Raw genomic sequence first — 13,805 nt, 5'->3', positions numbered from 1 at the left:
CCACTATTCTTTTCCGAGGAAAGCCTTCGTTTGACCTGCTTTGCGCAATGATGACTACTACTCTTCTTTCTGTGAGCATTGCTGACATTTATTTTAAAAAGGAATCTTTATACACATGAATTGGCCATGTTTGACATGCCTCACTGGCAGGGCACGCGTGTAGTGAAGTGTACAACTCAACGTCATAAATGGGGAGTCTTGGCAGACGCAAATCAAGAGTGTTGAGTTTTTATTCCTACAGCTTTAAACCAATATTACACATTTCTATAAAGAATATCGATCCCGTAGCCTAACCACTATATGATAAAAACAAACCCCTTTATAAAAGCTTAACACATCTTTTTTTTAAAAAGTGGAACCAAACACCATAATTGTACCAATATTTACAAATCCCATTAAATTACAACATAAATTAGAAAATATTTACATTTGGGGAAAGACAAATGGAACATTTAACTTCTAGTCTGACGTAAATGCATCAAAAAGATGAACAACAAGGTTGTACGCTCATACAAAACCGAACATGCACACACACCCAACCGCATGATATTTGATTTGATCGTGGTAACTTAATCAAAGGTCTCTTTAATTGTTCTCAGTGGAAATTTAAGCCAAATACATCTTGAGCATTTCTCGTATAGAAGAATCCACTGATCAGTGGATAAAGGGTCGTTTGGAAATCATGTACACTCATGCACACAAAAGTCACTCATGCCAACAACACTCCCACAAAGAGAAGAACAATAACACTGCATCCAATGAAGTCAAGCATAGAACAAGTTATAATGTCTCAAACATAATCACATCCTTGGTCCATTGGGAGGTCAGCACCAAGGAGGAGGACACAGAGAAACCAAACTTCCTCCTCCCAGATTGGTAGTGAAAGAAAACGGTTTAAATCCACGTCAGCTCTTGAAATGGTGTCTTTGGGAAACTCAACAACTTCCTCTTTGCAGTTCCCCTCTGAGAGACAACTTCCTGATGACCGTCTGAATCGCCGCTTGATAAAGAACTGTCTCGACTGAGGCTAGGCTTTGAAATGTGTTTGTGGAGGAGAAAGTGCTGGAAGACTAAGACGTGAACCAAGAGGGCTTCAAATTTAAGCTTAATCTTGATTGTGAGAAAACAAAGCAGAACGGAAACAGAATCGACAACTACGACGACGACGAAGAGTCAGGTCTGGAAAAACGTCATTCCGCTACAAAAACGGTTGTTGCGTTCAAATGGTCCGATCGAGTTCGGCCTCAGCCTCACTTTCTGTGTTTGTCCATCTTGTCTACTTTGTTGGAGCCGTCGGAAGAGGCCTGCGAGGAGTCTCCGGTCGAACTCACGTACATTTTGTCCACCTGCTTGAGCGCCTCGTTGAGGTAGTTTTGCAGCGAGGTCATGGCCGCACAGATGGCCGGAGAGCCGAAGCCGTGGGTGATGAGGCTGAAGTGAGTCAGGCAGCTTTGAATCCCTGGCTCGAGAATGGGAGCCGGCCTAGAGTTTCCCAGAGGAGATCGGTCCTGAGTCAGCAAGTCGGTGAACTCCTTACAGATTTGCCTGAAAGATTAGATGACCAGTTAAAGTATTAAACCATAAAGCAGAGATTTCAGAAGCCTGTTCTGCTTAGGTGGAGACACCCTCAGAAGCAGGGGGACTCGTTTCCAGACTGATGACTGCTTAATGGCTCCATCAAAATGGGCTTGGCCTCCCTAACCTTAATGGGATTGGGATTTATGAGAAATGGGATGGTTACTCACTTGGCTGCCAAAAGCATGGTTTTGCGAGAGTTGATCTCATTGCGTTCCACGTGCGGTCGGCCGAGGTACTCCGCGATGGCCTTGGCAGGAAACTCTGTCTCACAGACATACCCAAAATCTCTCGCCAGGTGTACGGCCTCACCTGCAGACAGGATCAGATGAGAATCAGGTGACTCACGCAGCATATGACTGCACCGCAAAGATGAGTCACCGTCAGATCCATCGGCTTGGAAATGACTCAAAATGGCATCACGAAAAGAATCGTTTCCTCTCTAAGCTGAGATGAGTTCAGATGAATAGATTCTCTCTTTTGCGGACGGCGGTGGTCACACTGCATGTCTTTAATGAGCCTTTGTAGCTGAAGGCGTCTAACGGTCCCCCAGACCCAACAGGCTCTTATTGATAGACTAGCACATTATTCACAGTCATCGTCTTTAAGGTCAGTCTCTCCTCTTGGCTAGCGAACATGTGATAACAAGCCCTAATTCAGCTTTGAAGGTCTGTAAATAACTACGCCTTCTAGTCATGCTCCTGCTTCAGACCCATGCTCCCATTAGTGGTGAGAATGGTGACATTAAAAGAGAAAGCTAAAAGTAGTCTGCATCGCTCCTGGTGCTAGTTAACTCGTGATCTTTGCGCTAATGTCTCTGTGACTCATTGGTTAGCTATACTGATGTGAAAAGGTGGACATGAAATGTCAAGAAATTACAGCTTGCCAATACATGAGTAGAGCTAACATAGACGATCTTTGCGTGTGATCGCAAAGTCTTTTGGCTCTGTATTAAACTATCACTAGTTCCACTGCTAGACTTTCGACAGAACAAAAAGTGGCCTGGTAACAAGTTCACTATGTTCAAACCTCAAAAAAATAAATAAATAAATATCAAGCCAAAGCATTTGTTTTAGCTTTTAGCACAATTCCGTGTTGTTGCGGTCCATTTAAACCAATTTAGACAGATTTAATGCAACAAGTAACTTTTAAAATCAAATTTCGTCATACACTTAGTGATTTTCTGTCAATTCCAACTGCTTTTCAGCATCTAACATTGACTTGTTCAGACTGTAAATCGGGGCAAAAGTCATGTTGTGTATTTCAGTCTTTAACATCATGACATCCTCCACAGATTTTGTTGTTGCAATGACTGAAATATGCTAATGTCCTTAGCATTTATGCTAAAACTACTTTTACAGTAACAACAGTGGAAAAGTGACTGACATAAAGTACTTACCTTCCACCAAAGCAGTTAGTAAGGTGACGTTAGCGGCCTTTCTGCGACCTGCCGGCAAGTTCAGTCCAATTTTATCCAGTTTTTCCCTCAAGGATCGACCGCCATTCTTTGACTTTGCCCTTTATAATAAAATTAACAGTGAGTGTCATTAGTGACCTTTTGCTAAACCTGCCAATGCTAGAAACAGTTGCCATCATATTATCAGATGTGTTTTTGTACGGTTCCTAGAAAACCCAGATGGACATGCACAGTGTTTTTTTTTTTTTTTTTTCACTTTTCCAAATCTTTAAAAATTTTGCATGAGCACATTTTCAGAAAATTGCACTTTTTACTGAAATCTCCAGTTAATTCCAACAACATGTTCTGATCAAGCAGCAGTAACCAGGAGAGCAGAGCTTAGCGAAGGCTTAATTACTGCAGGTGAAACACATGGATTTTATTTGTTTTGTTTGTGTTATACGACTTAGAGGCCAATATGGAAAGAGGTTTTGGGCCCAGATTCACATGGATAAACAGGCTCATGAAATAAAATGATGTCACAGCTCAAGTGTTTAAAATGCATCGCAACAAAAACGCATACAAGCGCAGACAAAATCCCCACTTGCTGTTTGGGCCTCTGTGATATGCATGACTAGAGTTGTGGCCTGGCATCACCCTTCACATGTGGGGTAAGGGATTGTTAGCAGGAGGCATGAGTAAGTGCCCCCTTTTTCCATCCGACACCTCCCCCTCCCAGCCCTTGTGCTATATGACCTACTTAACGAATATCAGTGTGTTTGCGTCAGACACATGGGAACAGAAAAATATTCCCAGTAATAAGGGGCAATGAGATTAGACTGTGTCTTTGATGACATCTTTCCCCCCAACACTGCACATGTTGGCATATGGGTCAAAGGGTCAAATTAATATCAGCATCATCTCATCAATACACACACTAATGGAGCTTGATGGTACAAAACATGAACCTGCATAGATTGATAAACTCACACATTTAACTCTTTGTTTCCATTGATTGGTAAATGCGAGAGGGGGAATCTCACAAAAACATTCAAGTTTCATTTCAACCCATCAAGAGACAAAACATAAGAAATTACATTTTGCTGAAATAAAAAGAAGCTTTTTTAAGACCATTCAGATTTTTTTTTTGCATTTTGGATAAATTTGCATGACAATTAAGCACTTTTTTCCATCAATGTATACTTTTGAGAGTTTTACCATTCTCGATATTCTCAAACGTGATTCTTATGAGGTTTTTAACTTGCACAGACAATTTTTTCAGTGTACTACAGTAAAATGACTAATAAAACATTTAAAAAAATTAATATCAGCATAACTTAAAAGTAACTCAGACTATCATATATAAATATCTTATAATTTTCTTCATATATATTTAATTATTTATATTTAATTGATACATTATTTTTGTACATTATGGTAATGAAAATTTGCGGTGAAAATGTGTGTAATTTATGAAAGTTATGCCACATGAGTATTTTTCAATGATATTTAAAATAGGCTTTAGATTTGGGGTGAAATATGACCTGGGCATATTATTGACTGGTTTCATGATAATCATCCAACCTTTTTTATTTGCTCAAGTCTTACATGTAAATATAGTGCACTCAAAAAGTTTTTTGTTGTTGTTGTTTTGAAGTTATTTGGGGTATGTTTTACAAGAAAACACAATTTCAGTTATTCTACTTTGTAACTGTGAAATTTACGAGCTACTTCTGAGTGAACATTTTTTGTACAGTACATTTTGTACAGTACATGCATTTTTTTTTTTTTTTTTGGAGTGCATTTATATTGTTAGGGTTAGGTTACATACATAACATGCATACATAACATATTTTCAAATATGAATGTGCAATAGCTGCTCACCTGCGTAATACTCCTCCGAGCAGGGAAGCGTTTAGACACTCCGGTGGGGACAAGCGTCTCTGAACTTCTGCAACAGTTACTTTGTACTTGGAAGTGGAGCTGAGAAGAGAGAGTCGACCAGGTACTGAACAGAAGACCTCAGTGGGATTTGACACCATTCCCAGCAGGGACTCTTTCTGAAAGGGAATCCCAAACGGGCTTCCCTTCGGCAGAGACACAGGACCTGGAGATGAGAAATATATTGGTCAATCAAACAGCTCCAGAGAAACAAACAAACAGGAGCTTTTTAATAACAGGAGCTTCTGTTTCAACACAATTGAGCACCAACTTTGTCTCAGATGTTTCACTGAAAATACTTTAGGATGTATAAAAATAGAGACAAATAATATTCATTACCACTACAAAGCTATAAAAATATAACAGCTCAGCTCATCTGATCTTGGGAGAATTTGATGAGAAATATTTGAGATAAGAAAGCTCTGATTTTGATTGCACTCACTTTTGTTTTTTTTTTACAAGGAAGTTGAACTGACTGTAAGGAGAAAACACAAGGTTTACCTTCACCATTTTGTTTAGAAAAAGAGTGAATATTTTCAGATGCATTTGCAAAGTAGAAGCTAGGATGGTATAGATGAAGATGGAATAAATTCGAGCCAAACATGTGACATAAATTTTGATATGAACCAGAATTGGACAGAACAGTCATCCATGCTATAATCATGTCGACTAAAATATTGGCATAGACATTAATTCAGCAAGTCACTTTGGTGACTCGAAAGAAAATCTAAATTACTGACTGACTAAAATAAATGCCATAATCTGTCAGTCAACTCCTGACCACAACATAATACAGACGCTGCAAACAAACACACCTAATTATACTGCAGGAAAGGGTAAAGACCACCAAACAATCTCAAAAATATAGACTCTGAAATTGATTTTTTTTTGCCGTGAAACATGCTGCATTAGTGCATCTTCAACTTTCCTCCTTACCATTTTTTTTTTTTTATTATTATTATTATTTGAAAGGTTTAAATCTCAAACATAGAACAAAACTTAAGTTAATTAATCAGTGGTTCTCAACTCTGATGGGTTCTGATATATGCTTATTATAAAATGCAACTAAATATGTGACCATGCATAGTTTTCACAGCAAAATAAATTGGAATATAAACTTTTAAAAGGTTGGAGAAATGTTTTTTTGTTTTTGTTTTGTTTTTTATGGAAAGGTCATGGGTCCAACTCAATTAAACTCATGCATTTGTAACTTGGCAGAAGCTATCAAATTAAACAGATATCAAAATGCATGCATTCAACCTCAAAAACCATGAACGAAACCAAACAAAATAAAAGAAGGTTACTAAATTGCTTTAAACAAACACTGTAATGCTACTCCATTGCAAATGTAAAGACATTATTGTTTACTTTTGCATGCTACACAGTTTTAGTGTTGAATTGGGTTGATGTAATGTCCTGAAGGGTCCCAAAGCAAAACCTGTTGAAACCCAATGATACAAACCCTTCATTTCAGCAGCTAGTAATCGCACAAAACAAACAGACGTTCAAAACTGTCTTTTGGTTGTGCTTATTTAAGACGATTTCGTGTCACAGCATAGGACTGAACAAAATACCCATGCATGTTTAAAAGCAGCCACACCCCAACTACAGTTGATTCTTGTCTCCTTGTGCGTGTTTGTGTGTGTGTAGTGGGGCAGAATCGCGTTCTGACAGTGCCGTTTCAAAAGACTAAAAAGCAGGCCTAGGCCTCCTCTCTCTGAGCAAACACACCATTTTAAGGATTGCCCAACATCTACAACTTTGGCTGGTCTGCCATTTTGAGAGGAATCCTTTCTTTGGCTTTCCATTCATGCTGAAAGAGTGGCAGAATGCTCCGCGGATCAATGCCAGATTAGTTAAATGGACCACATGACCAAAAGGATTAGCGATATATGTATGAACCAGCACCACCTCAACTCCGCCCACCTAAACCGTTGGCTCGGACAAGCCGAAATCTGGAGCCTGACTTTGTTTTTTCCACATAAACAGCAAAGGTGCAAGATTTTAGTCTTTAACATGGTAGCTGATCAATTCCTTCAAAAGACCTGGGTCAATATAAAATTATTAACACAAGCCGCATACGTTTAATGCAAAATGATTCAGCTTGAAAGAATCATGATACATTATAGTTCTAGAACACAATCTTATTTTACTTAAAACATGCTTCACAAAATTATAGAAGATTAATTAAATTTGAAAAGTCCTGAAATGCTAAATTTCGTATAAAATTGTTTTAAATAGGCCTAGCATAATCCTTACACTTATAGTTATTATGCATAATAAGCTCTAAAAGAGCTCTAATGAGATCTAAATTAGACAGCTGAATTTACTTTTTACAAAAAACAACTGAAACCATAGAGTGAACAGAGTTTTACAACAACAACAGTAATAATAAAAACTCTTTCCACTCAAGTTTTTACAGTCAACTTTCCCACTGTTTTTGACCAATTCAATATTACTATAAAATAATATTATGTTTTTTATTGTGGTTATTATTAAATATATTACACAAAATAAATATATATTTAATAATGCTATTGTGCTGTAAAATTAATAGAGTAATACAATATTTAAATTTCCCATTTAAATTTGAACCTAAAAACAACCTGAAGATAAATGCATGTTAGAAAATAGAAATGCAACCAACCTTTTTTGATGACTGTATGATCAGGAATTACAATACTGTGATCACCGTCTTGCTGCAAGAAAGAACCCGGAAATGCATCACTATCCATGTAATCCCAAATAAATAATTATAAAATCACTAATCACATCAACTCACCTGAACATCATCCAATCCGTGGCCTATATCGTGCAAACCGATGTTATCACCTATGGAATCGATTCCATGAATGTGTGGAGGCAGCAGCTCCGGTCTCCTAAAACCGTCCCGCCGCATCCCGGACGAGCCCCCTTCCAGGCCCAGAATGGGGCTTGCGAGTCCGCTGCGGCCGTGGGACCCGATGGCCTCTTGACCTTGCCGTCCAGGCCATGACTGTTGCTGATTAGATGCTGCAGAGTGGTGTATTGCGTTGACACTAAACGGGTCGCCCAGGTGGCCGTACGGGTCACTGGGTTGGGTGTACGGCAGAGGCTGGTAAGGGGGAGGGAAGTACGGCGGCTGGAAGTCCGAGCTGGCGGAGTGCGAGAGGGACGGTTGCGGGCTGTAGAGGTGCTGGCTCACCGCGGGAATGTGAGGTAAACGGGGGTTTCCGTTGCTGCTAACATCATGTCTTTCCTGCTGAAATAGAGAGTGCATCACTTTGAAACCATGCACACAACAATGAGTTAATTTGATTTTTGCCACATTCTGATCACATGAATACCTCTGGAGAAAAAGCATCTGACAAATGCATAAGTATAAATGCTTAAATTTGGAATATCTGAGTTAGATAAAAATAAAAACATATTTTTCAAATCTAAAATGGCAAAATCCTGCTTTTTCCTGAACATGGCACAATTCTCACGGATAGTCAACAAATCATAAACATTTTCATGCAAATTAAAAACTGAACTCTGCATGTTCTTTAGTTAATCATGCAAAATTTATTGCAAGCTCAAAAACCTTAGAACAAAGTTAAAAACTTGAATTTGTTGGCTTAAAGATCTGATTAAGCACTTAAACGCACTTTTGTTCATTTAACTATGTATTCAGTCACATCGAACGCATTTGGCCTGTTAATTTAGATGCAACGCACATGTAAGGTTACCAAACCAAACATTTTTACAAAGTCGTTTGTTCTCTTTTTAATTCAGCATCAACTGGTCGTCTTTTGAGTGGACTGTATAGTGTGCATTCATGACTCCTATTGTCTGGCAAAGTTTCTTGATAGTTACTGTCACCAGAGACACATGAATGACAATGAGCGACGGGCCATTTCTAGACAGCTTAATTGAGACCACATGAATTGCACTTGAGAGTTTTCTCTCATATTCATACTAAAACCCGATATTTGAAACAATCGTGCTTGCGCGAGCGAAGAATATTGCGCCTAACTTTTTTTTTCGGAATCACATTGTAAAGATTCAGTATGTGTGAAAATTAAAACTGTAGACTACAATTAAAACTACAATGTGCAATAATTGCGTCTTGAATTAAATTGCATTAATACTTTGATTATTGTTGTCATTACTATTATTATTTTACTTATTATCAGCTGCATAATATTATTATGCATTTGCTTTAGTAAATTCTCATGAAAATACTATAGCAAATGTATACATTAAGTAAAATATTATTTAGGGAAACGAACGCAATTTCGTCGTCACGTAGGCTACAGTTCTGTTTATTTGCGCAAGATCAAATTTAAAATATTTCGTAAAAGACGAAAATGGCTTAGCCTATAGGTAGCCTATATTTTTTATGCTACAATAAGAATGAACACTTCTAATATCTAGTTAACTTCCCATATTATTTGGGAGAAGAACAATGCCGAATTTCCATATTTTAAATTATAAACAGACAATGCATGTGTTTAATTCTCCAATAAAATCTGCTCTTCAACCAGATGTCTGCACATGAAAAGCGCGCTTGGGTTCGCTTCTTCCTCTTACCTCGCAGTCATCTTCATACTTCACGTTATCTGCTAATTTCCACAACATTTTGTCTTTGCCGCGCGTGATCTCAGACGTGTGTATCTGTGTTGATGTTTGTTTGCGGTCTAGAATATAATCCAGAGAGTCCGGCGCGCGCCGCGCAGAAGTGAAGCATCAACTCAGTGTTGAAGGAGGAGGATGAATGAAGAGAATATCATGCAGCTCGCGACACAAACTTCTTGCACGAAACGAATTGGAGGGTTCCGGTCCAAACAGACGCGCTGAACAGAAGCACTCGACTCCCTCTGACGGACAACAGAGCGGCTCAGGCTCGACTCACTGACTCTCTCTGGACTCTCACTACTATATTTGCATGAGCCAGCGGTGGGCGGTGACCTACTGCGCGCTTGCTACGTCAGAGCGAAGAACCTGCTGCTGATTGGCTACTGTCAGAACGACGGACCAATCGCGGAACTGTCCGTCTGTTCAGAGGGCAAATTAATCCTGGACCAAAAGATGCGAAGATTTGCCATCTACTGAAGAGAAGGGGGGGGGGGGGGCTCTACAAACAAATCATGGTAATATGTATAATTCTAATTAAAATTAAATGTCACTTACGCAATTATAAGAACAATACGCCTATAGATAGATGGAACATTAGAACGATTGATAGAACAACAGAACGATAGATAGATAGATAGATAGATAGATAGATAGATAGATAGATAGATAGATAGATAGATAGATAGATAGATAGATAGATAGATAGATAGATAGATGTTAATTGAAGTGCAAAAATTGTACAAACGAAAACATATTTGTCATATATTCCACTCAATTTTAATGCTGATTATATACGTTGTAAAGAAAACAAACGCAGTAAATTAGGGTGAAAAAAGCAATAAATAAATAATAATAACAATAAATAATAATGATAACGTTTTCACTGATAATTTTAGACTACAAATCAATTGTATATTTTATATAATAGTGTATTTTACGCGTTTTCGCTTAATTAGCTTACAATAGAAAATTAATTAAAATGGATTATAATAATAGCTAAATATTTTAAAGTGGAAAATATCTACATTAGAGATAAACAAAAAGATAGCAAGAGAAAAAGAAGAAAAAAAGACTTAATCCCGGCTTAGACTCGCCTGTCTGCTAATGCAGGTGAATTAAATGTATTGTGGGTCAAAGCGCCCGCGGCTCGAGCTGGACTGTGATAAATGAAGCGCACGAGCGAGTTTGATTGCTCTGTGATCTGAATGAAGTTACTGTCAGACTCTACTGTAACCCCGAGGGAGAAACATCTGCTTATGTAACCTGCTGAAATCTCAAGCAAAACATCGACTCAGGCAATAATAATATGCATGAATGCCAATTGTCGTACAAGACAACAATTATTATTTAGGCCTAACCTGAAGACTGTATTCTCGTTTTGCGTCGTTTCTGCAAAACGGAATCAGAGTGATTTAATAACTGACTGATGAATCATCAGTGTGAGACAGCTATTAATTGTAAGTCATTCACCGTAAGCGTTTTATTTCAGCTCAAAACTAATAGTCTGAAATAAGTGAACGGAATCAGCAAATCAGCATATAGCCTAGTAGCATGTAATCATTTATTGTATTTGTCTCAAAAATAAGAAATAAGTAAAAATGTTAATAATTAAACGGATTATTTGATTTCGTTAAAAATAAATAAATAACTGAGGCGCATTTCAAGATAACAATCCGTGATCATGCAGGCCCATGATGCGCTGGCACAGGAAGGCCTACAAGATATAGAAAAGTACAATTTAAAAGATAATATACATGCTGTGTTTAATTATTTATTTAATAACACATAGGCTAACAATATTGTGTGTTGTTTTAATTAGTGTGACTGAAAACCGGAGATGGTTGTAACTCTCTTCGCTTTGAAGTCTGTAGCTCAGTGTTTTTCCGTCATACCTTTATATATTTTCCCCATTTATCTGATACAAATTTAAGTAATTTTGAAATATATAAGTTACTCAAAACTGTGTAAATGAATGCCAAAAACAACCTAACAGAAACAGAATGCAGGTTGTAACATTAAGAAGAAAAAAAAAAGAAAAAGAAAAAAAAAAGAATTCAAATCAGTTTAAATTCTTTACATGAATAATTGTATTAAACTAACTTCATAATTATTGTACGACCATCTTAACCACGGCCGCATTTAATTTTAAGCAATGCAATTAATAAAAACGCACGTAAATATATTATTATAAAATATCAAACAGTTGCATAATACAGCTAACAATTAAAAATGTGCTTGCGTCTATGTATAGCCTATCATCTAAACAAATGTGTAACCAACACGAAACACTGGAACCATCATCGTCTGATCAAACATTACATTTTTAGCTTTTTTTCTTTTAGGTGGAAGTTTAAGAAATCCAATTTAAGAAGAGAATCTGCTGAATCAGATGCACGGATTGATGCACAAATCAAATAATAACCAATGAGTTAAACGTTGCTGTCTTTTTTTTTACTATTTATTTATTTAGCCTGTACATGCTATATTATTTTTACAGAGACGTATGATTTCAGTATTTTAATTGGTTAAATTACTGGGAGTTAAAATTCTCCCAACAATTCTCTTCTCGTGTTATACATTTTGCAATGATAAAGCGCGTGTTTTTTCCTTCAAAGTATGCTAAATTCATAAAATGTAATAAAACTGCTAAGTCCTGCTTTTAAATGTTCAGACAGGTGCTGAGTTTCACACCTGAAGAAATAAAAGCACCGCAATTTGGTAATTATTTATTATTGTTTTATTATTGCTATTATTGTTAATAGCTGTTGTTGTTATTATTACCCTGCTTGCTTTAGGCTGTACATTCTGCAAACGCAAGCAAAAGTTCAGGCACCAATTTACGCGAATTTAAGCCCTTTACTATACTTTAACAAAAATGTATCGGTAATTGACAAATGTGGAATTTTTATTTAATTTCCCCCCGCCCCCCCGTACCAAAAAATATATATATATATTTTTTTTCCTATTGGCATTAACAGCAATAAGACTTTAATGGAAACGTACCCGCCAGTCCAGCCTCTCCAGCAGCGACATCTGCTTCAGCTGTTCAGTCCCGCTGTGAAGCAGCGAATGCTCTCATCAGCCGCGCTCGCGCCGCTCATACACCTGGATGCGCAGGGCACGCAGCGCGCATGCGCAGACTCTCAGAACACCTGAAAGGGGGCCGCTGCATTCCTATCGATGAGGATGATTAGTCATCGCTTCAGCTCTGTGGAGCAGCACACTATTGCACAACGGCGCTTTAATTAAAGAAACGTCCACAGTAATTAAAAATCAAGACAAGTCAAGACGATCTAAAGAATTCACACACACACACACACTTAGACTTTCCACTAATGCGTTTTCATTTAAGAGAGCCTGTACCAATTAAGATGTTTTAGAGCTAAGACTTTCCCCCATACAAATCCGTGTGAGTGTATAACTTGTATTTGAAGTTATATTACAAAATTACCTGATATTCAATCTTTTCTATGACGGTGGGAACCTTGAATATATTATTGAGTGATAGTAATGAAAACCTTTTAAGAAAGCCTTGGAGGTTTAATTTCGCCTGCAAGACTTTACTGTATACTTTAAAGTTTTTAATTAAAATAATTATGCCTTAATAGGAACAGCTTCCCCAGCTGGCATTCATGTTCCACAGAACGTGTTGCATAAAATTCTGCTACCGCGAGTAATTCAATTCATTTTTAAGTTTGACATTCCAAGCACTCAGGCTAGCTGTTTCACAAGCTTTCTCACGCACACAGGAATTACGACACATACCTGAAAATGTAGAGTCTGGATTTTATTTATGCACCTGTCGGATGAACATAAACGAGTATGGGGAACCGCAAAAAGCCAAGAAACAGACAACCACATCAGATCTCATACTGTTTGACCGCGGCAGCGCTTATTCTTGGACATCTACTGCCACCCTGTGGTCAAAAGCAATGTTGAGGGTCATTACCGACAAATATACAGCAACCGCGCATGATTTCTCGGAGATCGGACCCACAGGCGTCATGCCTATTTCAAGTGCCTCCTCAGATCTCTGAGCCAAGTGGATTTTGAACGCAGCTTCCAAAAGACAAAAAAATAGCCGAATAATATTTTCAGCGCTGCATTGTAACCAATCACACACGATTCTGTTGAGCTTATAATGCAATGACCAATCAGAGACGTTCAGATGAATCATCACTGAAACGCGGTGTTTTGTTCACTTGCTCGCTGACTGAATTATCTGTCCAATTCTCTCATCAGAAACAAGAAGGTGCAGATGTAAGTTAAGATATTCATTTCACAGTGTAAACAG

The 13,805-nt window shown here is 37.8% G+C and overlaps 1 protein-coding gene across 3 annotated transcripts; it reads right to left on the bottom strand.

Moving 5' to 3' along the window:
* Nucleotides 1-212: 212 nt before the first annotated feature.
* On the bottom strand, nt 213-12,660 carry tfap2c (transcription factor AP-2 gamma (activating enhancer binding protein 2 gamma)). Of its 3 annotated transcripts, none has more exons than XM_058777783.1 (7): nt 12,515-12,660; nt 7,695-8,150; nt 7,560-7,611; nt 4,856-5,078; nt 2,975-3,093; nt 1,746-1,887; nt 213-1,545 (listed from the first exon to the last, which is right to left on the bottom strand). In XM_058777783.1, exons 1-7 carry the CDS (start codon nt 12,542-12,544, stop codon nt 1,251-1,253), a joined length of 1,317 nt encoding a protein of 438 aa, XP_058633766.1. In that variant the 5' UTR covers nt 12,545-12,660; the 3' UTR covers nt 213-1,250. The 3 variants fall into 3 exon arrangements, with proteins under 3 accessions (XP_058633766.1, XP_058633764.1, XP_058633765.1); XM_058777781.1 differs by lacking the exon at nt 12,515-12,660 and adding an exon at nt 9,467-9,792 and having other exon boundaries at nt 7,695-8,153; XM_058777782.1 differs by lacking the exon at nt 12,515-12,660 and adding an exon at nt 9,467-9,792.
* Nucleotides 12,661-13,805: the final 1,145 nt, after the last annotated feature.

This window comes from Onychostoma macrolepis, chromosome 06, assembly GCF_012432095.1.
Source record: "Onychostoma macrolepis isolate SWU-2019 chromosome 06, ASM1243209v1, whole genome shotgun sequence".
Classification (NCBI taxonomy): Eukaryota; Metazoa; Chordata; class Actinopteri; order Cypriniformes; family Cyprinidae; genus Onychostoma; species Onychostoma macrolepis.
This window is presented reverse-complemented; position numbering and strand designations above follow the sequence as displayed.

What these genes read in the sequence shown, in the direction of transcription:
- tfap2c (XM_058777781.1), bottom strand. Translation starts at nt 9,514, where the DNA reads ATGTTGTGGAAATTAGCAGATAACGTGAAGTATGAAGATGACTGCGAG. An exon ending in TCATACAGTCATCAAAAAAG is followed by an intron (nt 5,079 to 7,559) that starts GTTGGTTGCATT and finishes TCTCATCTCCAG; the next exon opens with GTCCTGTGTCTCTGCCGAAG. An exon ending in ACCATGCTTTTGGCAGCCAA is followed by an intron (nt 1,546 to 1,745) that starts GTGAGTAACCAT and finishes CTAATCTTTCAG; the next exon opens with GCAAATCTGTAAGGAGTTCA.